General features: G+C 36.2%; 1 protein-coding gene across 2 annotated transcripts in view; it reads left to right on the plus strand.

The window, feature by feature from the left end:
* The window catches only part of LOC150077411 (AP-2 complex subunit alpha-like), a 588,904-nt gene that overhangs the window by 267,399 nt on the left and 300,288 nt on the right, over positions 1–21,217 (plus strand). For both annotated transcript variants that reach the window (XM_090386478.1, XM_090386479.1), the window contains exon 12: positions 10,675–10,812. In XM_090386478.1, coding sequence (XP_090242604.1) covers positions 10,675–10,812 — 138 coding nt within the window. The remainder of the gene's footprint in view (positions 1–10,674; positions 10,813–21,217) is intronic.

Below are 21,217 nucleotides of genomic sequence, written 5' to 3' on the forward strand. Positions count from 1 at the left end.
CAATTTGATTGGATACTATGATGTGGTTGCAAAGGAACTGGATGCAAAAAATAATTTTGATATCATATACTTAAATTTTAGGGAAGCTTTAGATACTGCTCCAAATTAGAATTAGTTGAGGCATATAATGTAAGAAAGCAAGTTTATTGAACATCATTCAAAAATAACCCCTTCCCATTTCACCCATCTGGTCACTCCAAATGTTTGTCTAATTTAGCCTTAAATTTAATTAAGCTATCAACTTCACAACAACAATTGGATGTCTGTTCCAGTAATCAGCTACCCTCTGGCTAAAGGCAAACTTCTGCACATCTATTCTACAACTGTCTTTCCTCAATTTGAATCTATCCCCCCTCAGGTTCTTAATCTTAGCAAATGGAAGTATCCCATCAGCATTGACCTCAAACTATTCAAGCCCTTGTACACCCCATCAGATCACCTTGCAGGTGTCTAGTCTCCAGATGCTACAATTGTTACCCTTCTCTGTACTTGTTCTAGCAACTCTGCATCCTTCCTAAAATGAGGCCTCCAGACCAGTACGCAGTATTCAAGGTGTGGCCTGACCATTGCCTTTATACAGAGGTATGATCACCATGTCTCTGCTTGTAAATTCCTATATGTCGTTGACAAACCCGTGACCTGATCTGGCAGCCCGTCTACACCGCTCAGAGAACTTTGTATCCAACTGCACAATTATCTCCAGGTCTTTTCCATTCTCCACCTTCCTGAGCGTAGTACCACACATTTGGTATTTTTCTTTGGTTATTGCTCCCTATATGCAGTACTTTGCATTATTCAATATTAAACTTCAGTTGTCAGTTCTCAGCCCATCTACCTATGTTTCTAGATCCTGTTGTAGTATCATACTGTCTTTACTATCATTAACAACTCTGCCAACCTTGGTATCATCTGCAAACTTGGATATGAAGCCTGATGATATACCTTCATCAATATTATTAATAAATATACAAAACAACGAGCCCAGCACAGAACCCTGGTGGACTCCACTAATAACATTAGTCCATGTAGAGCAGTGTCCATTTATTGCCATTCTCTGCCATCTCCCACTCAAACATCCATTTATCCATTGCAGCAACTTGCCCTGGCGCCTCCGTAGCCAGGTGGGAAGGAGCAGCAGTGCGTAGCACACGCTTCATGATTAGACCGGGGTTCGAGCCCGTCACCACCAAATACGGAGGATGCGGAAAGGTTAAGGAATGACCACCGCATATCCTGGAGCAATATGGCCTTAGTTGCTAATGCTCCTAAAAACCAAACAACAACAACAACAGCAACTTGCCCTTAATGCCATGCCGCTCCAATTTGTTCAGCAGTCTTCCATGTGCAACAGTATTCTGAAATCCAAGTATATGATATCAAAATTATTTTTCATTCCACTTGTTTTGTGACCACATTGTAGTATCTAATCAAATTGGTCAAGCAAGACTTCCTCTTCATAAATCTGTGCTGTGTCAGAATTATTACTGTAGTCTTGTCTAGGTGATCCTGCATTACTTCTTTTACCAGTGACTCCATTATTTTTCCCCCAACAGAAGTTAAACTAACAGGTCTAGAATTATTTGCATTTACCTTTGAACCACTTTTGTGAATTGGGATAGATCTGCACATCTTCAGTCCATGGGGGCCTTCCCTGAATCTGAGGATGATATTATAATTAAGGCTAATGGCTTGTTTACTTCCCTCACTGTCTCGTTCAACATAACTGGATCGCTTCGATCTACCTCAAGTGGCTTTTTTATGTTTAACTTCAACAATTTCTCCTCCACTTTGCTGCTCTCCATTATTACAAAATCATTTAGCTCCCTGTTAAAGTTTAGTAAACTTCTGTTCTCTCCTTACTTACAGAATTCCTCATGTGTGAAAGTAGATGCAAAATACTCATTCAGTTTGTCAGCTATCTGAGCAGGATCATCAACAGTCAAACCACCAAAATCAAGTGAACCAATCTGAATCATCCCATTCCTTCTAGAGTTTTACATGAGTAAAGAAGTCTTTGTTTTTCTTTGCATCCTCTGCCAAGGATTTCTCTTAATCAGCCTTTGCTTGCCTAACCTCCTTTATGACTTGATTACAGACTAGTTTACATCTGCCATAGGCTTCTGTGTCACCTGCTAATTTATATGCATCCCATGCATTTTTTTCCTCTCCCACGAGCCTCATTAGTTCATCTGACATCCATTTAGGCCTAAATTCTCAACAGTATTTCTTAGTTGGTATGAAAAGCCTAGTAGCTTCCAAGATAGCCTCCCATTTAGAATTCACTGTTTTTATCATCATCAGTTGATCCCACTGTATAGAATTCAAAAACTGCCTGAGACCGCTGTAATCACCTTTACGAAAATGAAAACCCTTCCCTTTATCCTTGATAGTAATTACATCTTTAAGTAAATCCCACATCAGTAGACTGTGATCACTGTTACCATCAGATCAAGATAATCAGATCAAAAGTATTACCCCCCCCCCCCTCTGGCTGTGTCTCGAACGTGTTGCTGTAGAAAACAATCCTCCAATAAATCCACAAAAGTCTTGCTATAGTGTGAGTGACCAACCCACAGTTTTCAGTCAGTGTCTGAAAAGTTAAAATCCCCCATTACAAGACATTTTGATTTACTGGCCCACTCTATTTCTCTGTACAATTGTTCCTTGTTACTCATCAGAGTCATTAGGCCTATAACACACTCCCACTCTCATTTTCCCTTTCCCAGTGTTTGTCACACCAAACTGACTAAACATTGCACTGTCCCCCCCCATGTAAACTGCATGCACTTCCTTAGATTTTGTGTTTCTAAACTAAAGCATAACCAATCCTCCCTTCCTACCCTGTCTATCCTTTCTGTACACATTGTACTTCCAAAATTTCAATTCTGCATTCCTTATATCTGTGTGATGCTATGTGTCTGATATTCCAGCAATATCTGCCTTTGATGCCTTGATCAGCTCATCAAATTTATTTACTACATGGAAGACTTCTGTACAAAATTGAGAAGTATGGCATTAAGGGCAAATTGCTGTTATGGACAAAGGGGGGGTAGTTGAAGACAGAGTGGTAATCAGTGGACACTGCTCTTTGTAGAGAATGTTATTAGTGGAGTCCCCCAAGGTTTGGTGCTGGGTCCATTGTTGTTTTCTGTATTTATTAATCATATTGATGAAGGTATATCAGGTTTAATGTTCAAGTTTGCAGACGATTATCCTCGATAAATATAAAGTACTGCATATGGGTAGCCATAAACCCTGAGTAATGTTTCATGGTAGAGAATGAAAAAGACTTGCAGGTAATTGTGCAGTCAGATATATTTTCTGAGCTGTGCAGTCAGTCAGTAAGATTAGCTCATGGTCTGTTGTCAAAGATATACAGGAATTTTTCTAGCAGGGATAAGGAGGTGATTATCCCCTTGTATAAAGCAATGGTCATGCCATTGCCTTATACAAGGGGATAATCACCTCATTTTAGGAAGGATGTAGAGCTGCTGGAATGAGTACAGAGAAAGACAAGGAGCTTGGTGAAATGAACAAAGGGTTGCTCTTATGAAGGAAGGCTTAAGTTCTGCAAATTGCAGTGTCTGGAGACTAATCACCTGTGAGGTGATTTGATTGAGGTGTATAAGGCCTTGAATGGTGTGAGCAAGCTCAATGCTGATGGGATTGTTCTTGCCCAGATTAATCGCATGGGGGGACATAACTTCAAATTGAGGAAAGACAGTTGTAGAATATATGTGTGGTAATTTGCCTTAGCCAGCAGGTTGATTGCTGGAAGGAACTTCCATCTGTTGTTGTAGAAGTTGACAACTTAAATAAATTCAAGGCTGAACTAGACAAACTTTTGGAGTTTATGGTTGGGTGAAGGTTTTTTTTTGCTGATGCTGTATAAGCTTGCTTTCTTGCATCACATGATTCCTACCATCAGTGTCACTTTTTGTGCTCAGCATTGTGTACACCATTGCAACCTCTTTCTAGCATTGCCATCTGTAACGAGTGGCTTGTAGCAATAGCAGCTCTGCCATAAATTTCATCTTCAGAAAGTTCTTGCTGAACTGTTTTGATAGAAACTGGATTGCTGAGACTCACATTAATAGTTTTCTCTTTTTGGGCTACAATCCTTTTCAGTGTCTGATGGTCTTTTTCAGTCAGCTTTAATTTTTTGTCACAATTCATCCTATCAGATTTTTTTTCCATTCTTGGTGAATACAAATATCATTTTGAATACAGTTGATCTGGTACATTATAGAAATCAGCAGTTTTAGCCACTGCTGCTTTTGCTAAATGTGTACCAACAGTTTGACCTCTTTGGAATTCAGAGAGGGCGGCCATTTTCTTTTTGGGTACCTTTTTATATTACCTCTAAATAAACCTTGGCTTTATTGCCTTTCCTTCACAGTACTGCCTGCCAGAAACAAAACAAGAAAAATAAAAATTCACTGTGAATTCATAAATACATTATACAACCTTTACAAAAACTACTTTCATATCAGGTGTTTGCATTATTTTGACCACTTCCTGTATATCAAGCAATACCAAGGTCACGTCTTATTACATAACAGTACACACGAAGCATGCATGGACTGTCTTAAGCCAACAGTACTGAATTAAAACTATATTTGATTAATGAATTTATTTTTTCCATACAATTTATTGGGAAAAAAATAATTTGCTGTATTTCAGATTTTAATAAAATTTGGGATGGCTTGACATCTTTTTATATGGACCAAATATAAATTTTCATGAAATCCATCCACTGAGGGCTGTTGTTACATGAAGATGGATGGACATTGGATTGAGCATATATACTAATGCACCTAAAAATGAATGACTGATGCCAAAACCAGAAAGTTTAAATGAAAAGTAATTCTGGTAAGCAGATGGAGGGGGGAGAGGTGCCAGAAAGTTCTGATAATGTTTTACTGTGCATTTCTCATTAAGCAGAAACCTGCTTCCTATGTGTTCCTAACTTTAAATAGTAGGGATGGTATTTCACATGATTATCTTGTTTTTCTAACAGAATATAGTGATAATTTTTATATTAATTTAAATTGAAACAGCTACACAGAATTATGATTAAATTCACTATACAACCATTCAGGTTTCATTGAATTTCCAATAGATGGTAAGAGACTATATCCAAAAATATGCTGACACATTTGCAAGTTCTAATGTGTTGTCTGCTGGTTACAAAGTTCTTAAATTATGCTGTAAATGTGAACCATTTTTTGAATTGCATAATGGAAGATTTGAAGGCTGAGAAATGTTTTGTTATATGCTGTTGTTTGTTGGTCTGAGTGTTACAGAAACTGAGAAATGTCAGAGGTTTGCTTCAAAGCAAATTGCAAAGGCCCAGGAGATTCTGGATGAAGACTGGAGAATTGCACTCAGTGAGCTGAGCAGTAGGACATCAATTTTGTACAGTAGCAGCCAATTGTTACAGAGCATCTTAAATTGTGCCTTAAACCTGATCAGAAAAAAACTATGTAAAAGTGTTTAGAGAAATGTTAACTCCATTTGAAAGACATGGTGAAGAATTTATTTGGTTTTTAGGAGTTAGCAACTAAGGCCATATTGCTCCGGGGATATGCGGTGGTCATTCCCTGACCTTTCCGCATCCTCCGTATTTGGTGGTCACGGGCTCGAACCCCGGTCTAATCAAGAAGCGTGTGCTACGCACTGCTGCTCCTGCCCACCTGGCTACGGAGGCACCAGAAACAAAATAATTGGGATGGAAGCATGATGATTCACCATACCCAAAAAAATTGGGAAACTGGCCTCTGGTGCAAAAGAAATGGCATTGGCCTTTTTCCTTTGGAAAGATACTCTCATCACATTTTGTGCCATATCATGTGACTGTTAATAAAGAAGTTTATGCTGTAAAGTTGTATGTGATTTGACCAACAGCTGGTTCTTTCATCATGATAATGCCAGACTATATCCTATTGTGTTGCTGTTGTTCAAAATGTTATATAATCAGTTGGTACAAAAATACTGCTACAACCCCCATATTCCTGATGTCATTCCCAATGGTTTATTTTCATAATAAAGTTGAATGTGCTTAACATTTTGACTTGAGTGAGGAAGCTGAGAAGCACTCTCAAAGTCTCATCAAGAAATGTCTTTCTGGAAGTGCTATGATTGAGTTCATTGATGGTGCAAGTGTATAGCTAATTCACTTTGAAAGAAATTATTTCAAATTCAAATTTAATTTTAAAATTAAATTATGGTAGGTAGGTTCATTTTGCAGATTAATTGAGCAACTTGGTGTAAAATTTCATATAATTCACCTATAACTATTCACCAAATATGGAGGATGCGGAAAGGTCAGGGAATGACCGCCGCCTATTCCTGGAGCAATATGGCCTTAGTTGCTAATGCTCCTAAAAAAACCAAAATAACAAAAATAACACCTGTAACTAGTTCCTTTGAACAAATTTTCTGAGTAAATTTGTTAAGTATTTCTTCTTAAACCATTATTTTATCTATTTGTGCTCAGTCATTAAGAATGTGATTTTATTTGCCAGTCTTAAAATAGAAGCCCCCCCCCCCTCCAATGGGATGGAATTATTATTAAGACTTACGTTCAGCTTTTTTTCTGGACCATGTCGCAATCAGTGAATGCATATGGTTACCTTTCCTCTGTATGTGTCCTATAATTTGAAATTTCTGTGATATATAGTGTTGAAGTAAAGCAAGAAGATACTTGCAATACATTTATTTTCCAATACAACATTAGACATAAACATTAAACAAATCAGCAGTTTTACTTCTACTAAATGTGCACCAACAATTTGACCTCTTTGGAATTTAGAAAAGTTGGTCATTTTCCTTATGTATGTATGTATGTATGTACTTTTTTATACTACCTCTAAATAAACCTTGGCTTTTATCACAGTGCTACATGTAAGGGAAAAAAATTACCACTGCATATTCATAAATACATCATACAGCTTTTACAAAAACTGCTGCCTTCATATTAAGTGTTTCTATTATTGAGTCCATCCCTGTATATCTCTTCACAAACAACACCATATTCATGCCTTAAATAACAATACACACGAAGCATGTGTGAACTGTCTTAAACCAACAGTACTGAATTAAAACTATATTTAATTAAACTGAAACTTTGTTTGGGTTTGAAATTGGATTTAAAAGTTTGCAAGAAAACAGAATTATCCAATAACTGCTTTAACTAAAGCTGGCAAATTAAGATAAAAATAAAAGCTAGCCAAAACATAAAACCTTAAGACTAATAAGATTAATTCACTGAATCACATCAGTTGAAGGTAACTACACAACTGTCAGTTCTAAATATAGTTGTGTAGTGATTAAATAAATTTTCATTTAAACTTGGTGTGGTCACTGTGACCTTAGAAATTAAGCTTATTTGCAACTGCTTTATTGCAACTGATAAACCAGCACAACAGTTAATGGCATAACAATGGGCTGTGTGTATTTTGTGGCTGCATATGGATTTGATTTAATGTGCATATGTACATAAGTTCTCCAGGACAGTGTTCTAAATTATCATTTAAAAAACATTTTTATAGGGCTTTTAGCTTGCTATGTATTATTTTATTTGCCATTATATAGCATACAGAGTGTACACTTATAACAAGTAATGATCAATTTTAATTATTGATTAAAATTATTATTAATTTTATTGATAAATAATTTTAGAATTTTGCTTAATTGTAGTTAAAGTTAATTGGGCTTGGATTTTTATTAGAATTAATAGTATAAATGAAAGCCATCTTTTCTGGAATGAGTTTCTTGAGTATGTCTGGTTCCTGGGCACTATTTAGTTTTACTAAATGGTGAGAGCTTTGTGAATCAGATTTCTTCGTAAGATATTTAGAAAATTCATAAAAATGAAAACTTTATGCAGAAATACCCTTAAATATTAATTTGTTCTTATTTTGAATAGTTTCTCAATGGGAAATTATTAATCAATCATTGGGAAATTGATAATATTTGGTGAAAATTAATGTAATTTATGTTAAATTAAAAAAAAAAAAAAAAAAATGGTATACATATACAATTATACTGCACCCGCACACATTACCACATTGTATAGTATAAACTGAAAAAGCAATAATAAAACTCCTGATATAAAAATAGTTAATATTAAATGATCCCCACTATTTTTGTCATATTATGGCCATTATACTTTCAATAACTGAATTGGACATGAAATTATCTGTCCATGCCACTATGCAAAGAGTTCTTTCCAAGTTACTCTTTATATATCACGTAGGTATATTTATTATACTTAAATTTTTCTGTCAACTTTATCATTTTGCCTTTAATGCATGTAATATTGTTGCAAATTTTAATAATCCTTTTGCACTATGTTTTTTTAATATTGCTGAACCTGTTTAGAAATGTTAGATCACCAATTTGGAAAATTAATTGCTTAGAAATTAATCTTTCATCTTCTTGAAATCTTCGTTGTGGTACTGATATTGTCCTTTAATTTAGAAAGAAGTCCAGTTATGGAGTCCAATGTGCCTATTTATATTAGTACATTCAATATAACTGATTTGGGTATATATTTGCAATTTTTTGTTTAAAATTTGGTTGAATAATCATCAATAAGTCATCCACATACTGATATTTTGATCAAGATTCTTCTTCTTGTACTAATGTAAATAAAGATTGGCTGCTGCACGTGAATTGCTTGCCCCATTGCTGTCTCTCAATTTTGAATGAATAATTCAAAACAGATGTAATCAAATGTAAATGTAATCATTAAAAAGCATAATTGTAACATTCCAAACCAATATGCCTTTTTGGAATTTAAAAACGTTTTGGAAATTACTGTAGTAATCATCTGCAATCAATTAAATTATGTGAAATACTGGAGAACAGGTTGTTAAAGTCATATGTGCTCTGCCAATGGTATTTCTTGATGAATTTGTTGCCACAGGGGAATTATTATTAATAAATATGATATTGTCTAAATTATTAATGATTAAAATTTAGCAATTTGCAAGTAATTTATTAGGTACTTTTATATAGCTATCCTTAAAGTAATAATCTAAATCCCAATAGTTTTTATTAATTTAATGTTATTATTATTTTTGATACTTATTATTTTTTATTTATTTATTTTATTTTATTTTATTTTTTTCAATTCAAGCAACCTTTTGGTAATACTATTTGGATTAACTTCTGTGTTCAAATATGTAGTACTGTTTTTTTAACTCACTGAGCATTTTATGATAAATTTTTTTCTCATAGTATTGTAATTATTTATTGCCTTGTCAATTGGAATGATTACAAAGTCCTTATGTACTTCCTTTAACTGTTCTTTAAGTAACTTAATATTAAGAAACCTATAATAATCCTTATTATTATTTCTCCCTGATGGGGTAAGGGGTTTCCACCCTGTAATGGGTACTGGTGCCAAGTGCATGGGGTGGTTATGTCCAGCGGTTATTACCGTTGGTTAAGGAACTCAGACTATCCTACAGGTGTACAGGATTGCAACATTCTGGAGTCTTTTGTACTGGGAGTATGACCATCCCGATGATTGGGATGGTCATTACTTAGGTCTGTATTTCCTGCTCTTTTCCTCATGGCTTTTATAGAGATTGCCCACGTTGGGCACCACTATGGCAGTTAGATAGGTAGCCTTTTCATTTTTGTTGACGAGGGTCGTCCGGTCTGTTTGCAATTGTCTTGCCCATTATTATGGTGCGGTTCCAGTACAGCTTGTGGGTTGGGGGTCTCTAGTATGGCCTGGGGTTCATACATGTAAAATGGTACACTTTCTTTGATCAACTGGTATTTCCTTGCTGGCTCCATCATCCTGCAGTGATGTATTAGATCATTTCTGAGGCCAAGTGGCATCATCTCTCACTTCTGGTTCCTTGGCGATGTAGTTTCTATAGCTCCTGGTATTGATTACCTGGTCTTGGATGGCAGTCATGAATTTTTCAGTCTTTGGGAAGAGCATTTCTCTCGTGAGCCATGCATTGGAAGCAGTTTTATCTATGTGGTCTTGATGGAGGTCATTGTAGTGTCTACCATAATCTTTGTCCATCTTTCTAGTTTCATTTGTTCCATCTAGCTTTAGTTAACTTTATTACGCAATTTAGATGATGTGGCCTAAATCAGGTATCCCATCCTTGGAACATTTAAGTATCACCCTACCCCATTTGAGTTGCTTCCTTCAGAAATTTACTTGTTATGATGAAGGGAAAGTTTGAGTCATCGAAGTTAGGTTACAAAATAGATTTTCTTATTTGGCTTTCGGATAATTTTAAAAAATTCATTCCAGTAAATTTTTTGATTTAATAGCATGCAGGATAACCGATAACCAAAAAGTACATTACAGGACAAAAATCAAACTATTAATATTAGTTTGTTCTAAATTATTTAACTAGTACAGTTATATTCACAGTGCAGACTTGCATATTTATGTAGTTCTGCATTTAATTGTATACCAGCGTCCTGAAAATTCTACATAATATTGGGGAAATTGTCTTTTAATACTTTTAATGATCTGGAATAAGTTTCACTCCATTCTGTTAAGCTGTTTAACAGATAAATAGGTTTTTTTTTTTCAAAATGAATTTCAGATGTGGGAAGATTAATATCTTACACTCATAAAATAAAGCTTGGAATATCAAGAAGTAAACCTGATGTATATATTTCTGTATACAGACAGAAAGAGATGTCAGTGTACGGCAAAGAGCTGTAGATCTGCTATATGCCATGTGTGACAAGAGTAATGCTGAAGAGATTGTTGGAGAAATGTTGGCTTATTTGGAGACAGCTGATTACTCAATCAGGGAGGAAATGGTGAGTCTCTTTGTGTATTGATAATTATAAGTCATGATTTGAAAAGCATTAATAACATAAATGATTAATTCTTAATACATCTTACCTGTATAACTTAAGGAATGCATTGAAATATGTAATAATTTTGACATACGGAGTTGCAAGTAGTACCAATGTATCATTTCTATATACTACTTAAAAAAAAAAAAAAAAACCTCATTATGAATTCACCATGAATTATCAGTCTTTACTAATAAACAGTCCTTCCCGTAAAGAAGTGTATTATTACTTATTTATAATGCATGCCATAACCTAAATGTTTGTTTTAGGGATTATTTTTCTTGAAATAGTCATCTGGATATGTTTAAAAGTAGTTAAATATACACCAATAGTATGGGACCTTACAACCCAGTGATACGATGCAAAAAAGTATAGATAAACTGTGAAATTTGAGTAATAAGCTTAGCTGTGAAAATTAAATAGTGGTAAAACACACATTACTTCTGTATGTAAAAGCTATAAAAAAATATTAATAAAAAAAACTGGTTTACACAAAAGAATTTTAACATTTCTTATTGTGAAAAGGTTTTTATTACAACTTTAGTAGAGCCTTGTACAAAAATAATTCAAGAAATAGTCATTTAATAATAATAAATGGCTTAACACTGGGTATCCCCTTGACACATCCCTTATAAACCATCTGCATGAAAAGATTTTTGTCTTATTATAGTGCTCATGAAAAGACAATCTTTTACTGTCTAGATTAAAGATCAGCCTTAAATTGATGAAAATTAAATAGTAAAATTAAATAGTGGTAAAACGCACATTACTTCTGTATGTAAAAGCTATAAAAAAATAATAATAAAAAAGCAAACTGGTTTACACAAAAGATGAATGTGGAATTCATATATACAATAAACAGATAAACATACAGTTGATTCTCATTAATACAAAGTTCAAGGGACCTGAATTTTCACGTTTTGTAATAACGAGGTCCCTGAAAAGTCTAAATTTTATTGTTTTTTTTTTTTTTTTTTTTTTTTTTTTTTTTTGGTATGTACTGTGATATATATTTAAGAATAATATCGAGAATAAATAATAAAAACAAAAGCCTTGTATAACAATACAGTAATAGAAATAACACATTTTTTAAAGATTTTATTTTATTTCTAAGCTAAACTAAGAGAAAAGCAATTAAAGGAAATGAAAATATTACAATATTTTAGTGTCACAGTAAAAAGAATTACAATCTTAATATAAAAGAAGACATAAACCATTAACTTTTTAATAAATTAATATAATTTAAAGAAAGAATCCAATGCTTTTTTGCACAGTTTTTGTCCTATATGCATTTTTAACTACAGCACAGACATTATCAAATGCAATAGCTGTTTCTTTATCAACGTTACTGCAGGCCAACACATTCTCTATTATACTGAATGCATTTTGGGCATATTTTTTTAGATGGAAGTGTGGGTGCTTCACTTTTGCTGTTACTGGTAACAAAACAGTTATTGTTTTGCTTGGTGCTCAGCAGCTGTTTCAGTGCTGGCATTGATGTGGTAGCAACTCCATCACCTTCATAAACTCTTCAAATTCGTCAGCAAAATCAATATGCTCCTTCAAATTCCCCATTCCTCAATGTTGCTGTCACATTCATCTGCTGGACCATGTTTTTCAATGATATTCTCTCCAAAGCCATTCTTTCTGAAGCAGTTTATTATTACACTTGATGCGATACTTTCCCAAGCCAGGTGGGAAGGAGCAGCAGCAGTGCGTAGCACACACTTCTTGATTAGACCGGGGTTCGAGTCTGTCAGCACCAAATACAGAGGATGCGGAAAGGTCAGGGAATGACCACCGCATATCCCGGAGCAATATGGCCTTAGTTGCTAATGCTCCTAAAAACCAAATAACAAACAACTGTCCCAAGCAATAACAGGATTACTGATAGCATCCAAGACATTCTAATTTGGTGTTATTGTTCATTCAAATTGTTCCTTCTTTCTATGTTGTGGATCAAGTACCTTATCAGGAGAGCTCTATATGCTCTCTTGAAGTTAAATAATGCCTTGATCTAGTGGCTGCATTGAACTAGTGGTATTGGGAGGTAAAAACAACAGCTGTATATTTGTCAACTTAAGTGTCTCAACAGAATATGCTGTACAGTGATCTTGATTAGATTGGGGTTCGAGCCCGTCACCACCAAATACGGAGGATGCGGAAAGGTCAGGGAATGACCACCGCATATCCCGGAGCAATATGGCCTTAGTTGCTAATGCTCCTAAAACCCAAATAACAAAATAACAAGCTGTACAGTGATCTAGAATCATCAAAATGTTCCTTTTTTTTTTAAGTCATTCTTCCCTCCACTTTGATAACCAAGACTGAAAATTTTGACTGTAAGCTAAGAAGCGTGTGCTACGCACTGCTGCTCCTGCCCACCTAGCTACGGAGGCACCTAAGCACTTCTATTGGCCTCATAGTCACAGGGAAGTTGGTTAACTTCTTTAAGACATCTTGGCTTGGAAAACTTACCAATCACAAGTGGGCTTAGTTTTGTACTGCCATCTGAATTGCAGCATAACAGAACAGTGTCTTTGTTTTACTTAATTTTCCACCATGGCAAGACTACTCGAAGAGCAAATGTTTTGTTTGGCAGTAGATTATAAAATAAACCTGTCTTGTCAAGATTAAAAATATCCTTTGCCTCATATTTTTCCAGAATGGGCCATACAGAACACAATCAGTCTGTAGCCTTTTCTTTATCAACTAATTCAGACTTGCTGCAAACAGGTTCTCGAAACGAAGTTATTCCTGCTTTTAAATCTTTGGAGCCAGACGCTGCTGCATTTGAAGTTGCTAATTCCATGTTGCTGAGCTAGATATTTTGCCTTTTCCTGCAAAATCGGACCTGGTATTGGCAAATTAGATGCACGCATTGTTACCACTCGGAAAGTTTGTTCCAAGTTCCTTGTGTTTTGCATTACGAATTCGTTTCCTGCTTTTTATCACTTCTCCAGTGTCATGCACTTCAAGAAGTTTTGTTTTTTTTTTGATTTTTTTGATTTTTTCAGTATTATAGATAAAGTAGGTAAAGGGATGTTGTTTTCCTTTGCAATATCCGTTTTACTTCGTTGAATCCTATCAGCCTCTTGTATAATTTTCAGTTTAATTATCAGGCTTAATTCAGTTTACTAATGTCCAATTACATTTTGTTGCCATAGCACAGCTAGATGAGATTTAATATAAACAAACTTAAAATTAATTTAAAGACAAGTTCTTAAAAAAGACAGTAGCTCAGTTAAAATGACACAAAAAGTAGATTATATTGTAGCAAAAGACTGTTTGAACTGGCATAACAATTGTAATGGCCTTAATTCTGTGGAGAGTGAGGGAGTGTATGAAAACAACTTAGAAAAACTGTTTTTATTCTTTTGTTAATTTAGCAGCTCATCCTTCATAATAATGTTTTTCAGAGTGCACTTATGTTGTAGCTACCATAAACTGGTTTTGTTTACACAAAAGTAAATTCTAACAAGTCAGTGCCATCCTTTGGGAAGCAGGGAACAGGATGGCCAGAGGCAATAATCAGACAGCTGTGCCAAGGTTTGTATTAAACATACAAAATAACAATATTTATTTCTCACAGGATGAAAACAAACTTTGTAATACATATTAACCAAATTTTTTAATAAACAAATATATATTTATCCTATCCTTTCACATGGGAATGGTATGCGTTTCATATGAGTACTTTGTATAAACTGAGTTTGTATTAACGAGATTTTACGATGTCAGAAGAATGAATGTCTTTGTTTCTTATAGAAATACAATTTAAATATATACTAGCCACAAAAAAATTTACTCGCCCATAGTATTGATACAGGTGCGTGGTCCCCTCACCACGCACCTGTACGTGGTGAGGGGACCTCCCAGTGACACTGCTGGACTTCCAGACTAGCATCATTGGGATCCAATGCCCACAGCCCAGGTTCCAGGCTTACATCAATGGAATCTGGCGTGTTTGCCGTGCGCTGCGACCCGTGGAAATTCGGAAAGGGGGATCCTGGTGGTTGAGGGGCTCAGCTTCAACACACCACTTTGGCCCCTGCTTCGACAAGACGGGTGGTCCTGGAAGGCCTGGCTAGGATCAATCGGCTAGTAGGCTCGCCTGCGAGGGTCAACCGTGTCAATGCCACGCCCCTACCCTCATGGTCCGAGAGGCGCCTCCGTATCCAGGTGAGAAGGAGCAGCAGTGCGTAGCACACGCTTCTTGATTAGACCGGGGTTCGAGCCCGTCACCACCAAATACGAAGGACGCGGAAAGGTCAGGGAATGACCACCGCATATCCCGGAGCAATATGGCCTTAGTTGCTAATGCTCCTAAAAACCAAATAACAACAACAACATCATGGTCCGAGGGACAGGATTCAGGCTGGCGGCGGTGCGGGTATAGTGTCTGGGTAGCCCTGGCGTCCCACTCCCGAGCGCATTTATTGCATGCCGGGTAGTGGGTGTCCCTTTGGGCTCCGTGGTGGGTGGGGTGCCCGGGCACTGAACCACTTCAAAACTTCATGAATCCTGATAAATATATTTCTTCAGGGGCCCCAACCCGATCCCTATCTGAAAACAGAGACAGAGAGGCAGATAGCATTATTGCTACAAAGAGGCAGCGAACCGAACTACCATCAGGGCCTGTCCCAAGGTTCTTAATTATGCACTCCACGAATGAAACACCGATTGGTAAAATGTCACCCTTTTTTATACAAAAAGGGTTGGATGAGTTAGCAGGTTCACCCAAGTCAGTTAAGAGGCTCCGTTCTGGGGACCTCTTGATTGAAACAAAAAATGACAGGCAGTCTGAACATCTACTCCGAGTAACATCAATCGGAGGAATCCCTATAACAGTGACACGCCCCGGAGGCGACGCTGGGCAATGTTTTATTTTTGCTGATATTGTGCCATTTACCTTGTGCCAGACATAAGTTATTGATTGCATTCTAGGCAAATAAAGCTAAGCATCTAAGGCTCACACCTCCTCGTGGTCCGGGGCGGGCAGGTACGGGTGATACCCCTACCTGGCGAAGTTGAGCCAGACAGATCAAAGGGGGCGAAGGTCTCGTTAATTTTCTCAAGAGGGGGGTGTTTAAATTTTTCTCCTCTTGAGGTGTGTTAGAGCATTTCCGTGCTCTTGGTTTAAATTGTGAGCATTTCCGTGCCCTTTGGCACAGTTTGCCTTTTTGGCACAAATTTGTGAGTCGATCCTCTGGGACCTTTGTCCGTTAAACTTGGGCAAAGTGTTTTAGACGCATTTATTGAATAGATTTTCTAAATGCAATTTTAATATTCCATTTTGACAATTGGATTGTGGCTCCTTGTTTGCTTACATTGATTGTATATTTGTAAATAGTTACTGACTTCTGTTGTTAGATTTCAGTTTTTAATTGTAAATAAGGAGTTTTATATTATACACTGTCTTCCTCATCTTCAAGTGAGGAGGATTTGATAAGGATGGATGATCAAGAAGTGCAACCAGTTGTGAAAGTTATTACTGAAGGTGAACGACAAGACTTGACAAAGGAAATTTTTTCTTCAGCCCAGGAACTAGTGGAACAGGATATTTTCATTGGAAAAACTTTACAGAGAACACCAGTAAAGACAAGATCAACATCATTACCAGGTACTTCCCAATCTTTGCAAAAAGGAAGTAAAAGTAAAAAGTCTAAAAAAGTGGAAGATAAACAAGAATTAAGTGATGGTGAAAAACATAAGAAGAGAAAACGAAAGAACAGTGTAAGTGAACGGCCGAGTATGGAAGGTTTTGATTATGTTAGAGAAATAAGGAGTGAATTAAGCTCGTTTTTATGGAATGAGCAAAGTAAAGTTCCTATTGCAGTGATAAGAATTATACTGGAAAAATGGGATAAACTGGAACAAAAGGCGCAAGAAGTGTATCTTGAAAATGTTCTACTGAAGGAGAAAGTAAAAAGAAAGCAGGAAAAACAAAGTTATTCTACTATTGTGAAAAATAAACTTGAAGATACGGTGTCAAAGGTTATGATCATAAAAGCAATAACAGATAAACATAAAACGAGTGAAGATGTTAAAGTGGATATTTTAAAAGAAATAAGGCCGATGTTATCAAATCTTAAAGTTCGGAATTTAAAACCAATAAGAGATAGGGGAGTACTGGTAGAAGCTGAGACAAATGATGATTTGATAAAATTAAAATCGTGTTCCAAAATTCAGGATTTGGGATTAAAGTATATTGTGCCTAAACCTGTGTATCCAAGGATTGTATTATTTGATGTGGAAAAGGATGTAGAAAAAGAAGAATTGTTGCAGCAACTGTAGGTGAAAAATTTCAAAGATTGTGATATAAGTGAAAAGAAATTTAATGAAAACATTGAGATTTTAACTGTTAATAGGAATAAGAATACGCAGTTGAATAATTGGATTTTACAGTTATCTCCTATATTATGGAATAGTGTTAAGGATAGAGTAAGATTATTTGTGAGATGGATGGCTTACAAATTTAAGGAGATTTACTCAATGTTATAAATGTCTTGCTTTTGGCCATGTTGCAAAGTATTGTCGGAGAGAGATGCGGTGTGTGGTCACTGTTCTAAAGAACATTTGTTTAAAGATTGTCCAAATAGAGGGAAACAGCCAGAGTGTTGTAATTGTAAAGGGAAAAATGAAGATACTGCTCATGCTGCCGTGGATAAAAAGTGTATTGAGTATCAAAGGGCCTTAGATATTCATAAAAGAAAAATTAATTATGGATAAATATATTAAAATTTTGCAATTAAATGCACAAAGGGCTAAGGCAGTTGCATTGCAAATAAATCATATAATGGAATGTGAAGATTTCTCGGTAGCCCTCTTGCAGGAGCCATATGTAATTAAAGGTAAAGTAGCAGGTTATCCTATTAGATATAGAGTTGTTTCTAAAGGTGATAATCCAATGACGGCTATAATAATTAGAGATCCTGAAGTGGTTGTAACACAAGTGTTATCCTTGTGTGATGAAAAACATGTTTGTTGTGAAATTATAGGGAAATGTGGTAAGTTGTATGTTGTTACAATATATTGTCAGCCATCAGAGGGAATGGAACAACATATAAAGTATTTAGATAAATTATATGAATTAGTTGGCTCTTGTAATGTGGTGGTTGCCTTGGACTCTAATGCTTGTTCTCCATTGTGGGGTAGTGATGTATCCGATGAAAGAGGAGTGATGCTGGAGGAATTCATTGCTGCCTCAGGTGTAGAGGTGTTAAATGTGACCGGACATGCTCCTACTTATTCCACGGTACATGGTCAGTCATGTATTGATTTAACTTTGGCAACTACCTCTATTGTGGATAGTATTAGAAATTGGAAAGTGATAGAACATCATACCACTAGTGATCATAATAGCATCTCTTTTTCCTGTGTTATAAAAGATTCAGTAAGAATACTGAATGATATTGATAGATTTATGGATAAAACTGCAAAGTGGCCAAAGTTTGAGCAGGTGTTTTTGAGTAGTATCAATGAAATAAACTGGGTAGGCCTGACATCAAATGATTATGTTAAACAATTAACTGTTATTTTAATAGATGCATGTTCTTGTAGTATGAAGAAAAGGTATAAGGATAATAGGCCAGTATTCTGGTGGAGTACTGAATTATCTGAAAAAAGGAGAGAAACATTTTGTTTAAGAAGAAAGTTCCAGGCTGTAAGAAGAAACGGAGATTTAGATTTGTGTGAGATGTATAAAAATATGAAACTTGAAACTTTAGCATTAGTAGAGGCATTTGATGCAAGAAAGCAAGCTTATGCAGCATCAGCCAAAAAAAAAAAAAAAAAAAAAACCACTTCCACTTCACCCCTCTGTTCGTTCAAAATACCTGTCCAGCTGAGCCTTAAACTTATTTAGGCTATCAACCTCCACCACAAGGGATGGAAGTCTGTTCCACCAACCTACCACCCGCTGGCTAAAGGCAAATTTCCGCACGTCTATCCTACATCTGTCTTTCCTCAATTTGAATTTATGCCCTCTCAGGTGATTTTTCTGAGCTAGAGGAAGAATCCCATCAGCATTGAGCATGCTTAAACCATTCAAGGCTTTATACACCTCTATCAGATCACCTCGCTGGTGCCTAGTCTCCAGACACTGTAATTTGCAAAACTTAAGCCTTTCTTCGTAAGAGCACCCCTTTGTTCCATTCACTAATCTTGTTGCCCTTCTCTGTACTCGTTCCAGCAGCTCTACATCCTTCTTGAAATGAGGCCTCCAGACCTGTATACAGTACTCTAGGTGTGGCCTGACCATCGCCTTATACAATGGAATAATCACCTCCTTATCCCTGCTGGAAAAAATTCCTGTATATCATTGACAAATACTCCATGAGCTACTCTTGCAGCCCGTCTGCACTGCTCAGAGAATTTCATATCTGCCTGCACAACCACCCCCAAGTCCATTTCATTCTCTACCACTGTCAGTTTAGTACCACAGAGTTGATACGTTGCTCTGCGGTGTAGTACTTTACATTTGTCAATGTTAAACTTCATTTGCCACCTCTCAGCCCATCTGCTCAACCTTTCCAGATCCTGTTGCAGCAGCATAGTGTCAGTAGTGTCCTTGACAACCCTGCCAACCTTTGTATCGTCTGCAAACTTGGACATTAAGCCCGATATCGACGAGGAATAGATATCGACGAGGAATATTACAACTTTCTGAAAGTGATAAAGCCCAAGAAACCTATAGGGAAACAGAAATCCAAAGAAGAAAAAATTAGTCAAGAAACACTTGTCATGATGAACCAAAGACGACAAATGAAGAGCAAGAAAAACACTGACAGGGAGAAAATTGAGTATACTGAGGTATGCAAAGCCATTAGAAAGAGACTCAGAGAGGACATAAGAAGATTTAACACAAGAAAAGTAGAACAAGCATTAAGGGAAAACAAAGGATTTAAATCAGCAGCCATGAGCAGTAATACAGAAAGACAAATGATACTGAAACTGAAGAATAGCGATGGTGTACTTATAAACAGCAGAGAAGGCATAATTCAAATAGCAGAAGACTACTATAGAGAATTATAAAAGGAGCGAGGGAATGATACCAGCAGTGGGGAACATGGATTGCAAAGTAGCAACACATACGACATACCCGATATTCTTCCTGATGAGGTAGAACATGCATTGAAGAAAATGAAGAATCGGAAAGCCCCGGGGGAAGATGAAGTTACTGTAGAGTTGTTAAAATTGGGAGGAAGAGACATAACACAAAAACTGGCAAGGCTCTTCACAAAATGCATTAGAAAAGGTGTGGTGCCTAAGCAGTGGAATAATGCAATCATAGTTTTGCTGCATAAGAAAGGAGATAAATCAGAAATTGGAAATTATAGACCAATTAGCTTGTTATCCCATATCTACAAGTTGTTCACAAGGGTCATTACTAACAGATTAGAAAGAATACTTGATGAGAATCAACCGAAAGAGCAAGCTGGCTTTAGGACAGGATTCTCAACTATGGATCACCTTCACGTAATGTCACAGCTAATGGAGAAAGCAAATGAATACGAAACACCATTATGCCTGGCATTTGTGGATTATGAAAAGGCATTTGACTCCATACAGCATAAGGCAATGTTTGGGGCACTGGAAAGACAAGGCATAGATACTCCATATATTATGATTTTGAAGAAAATATATGAGAGTGCTACATCCTTTATTAGACTAGACAAAGACAGTAGCAAATTTAAAATCGAGAAAGGAGTTCGACAAGGAGACACAATATCTCCGAAGCTGTTTACTGCTGCCCTTGAGGAAGCTTTCAGAAGATTAGACTGGTCGCAGAAAGGAGTCAATGTGAACGGAGAGTACCTAAACCATTTACGATTTGCAGATGACATTGTGGTCATAAGCCACGATCCCAAAGAATTAGAGGAAAATCTTAATCAGTTATGCACAGTTAGTAAGGATTTTGGACTAAAGATGAATATGGCTAAAACAAAAGTAATGATGAACAAGTATGCCACGGAAAGGGAAATAATGATTGAAGGAGCAGTAATTGAAAAGGTGGAGTCATATACTTATCTGGGACAAGTTATTAGCTGTAATAATGATAAATGGCTGGAAGTCAAGAGAAGAATAAATTTTGGATGGATAGCATTCAGGAAATATAGTCACATACTGAAGAGCAATATCCCAGTTTGTCTGAAACGTAAAATAATGAACCAATGTATACTCCCCACCATGACTTATGGAAGTGAAACTTGGGCACTCACCAAAAGAATGGAAGAGAAGCTAAGAACTACACAGCAAAGAATGGAACGAATTATATTGGGAATCAGACTGTTAGATAAGAAGAGAAACACATGGATTAGGCAGCAAACTCAAGTAAAGGACATTCTTATCAAAACTAAAGAAC

This window comes from Mastigoproctus giganteus, chromosome 12 (genome assembly GCF_048544385.1).
Source record: "Mastigoproctus giganteus isolate SK-2022 chromosome 12, ASM4854438v1, whole genome shotgun sequence".
NCBI classification, from domain to species: domain Eukaryota; kingdom Metazoa; phylum Arthropoda; class Arachnida; order Uropygi; family Thelyphonidae; genus Mastigoproctus; species Mastigoproctus giganteus.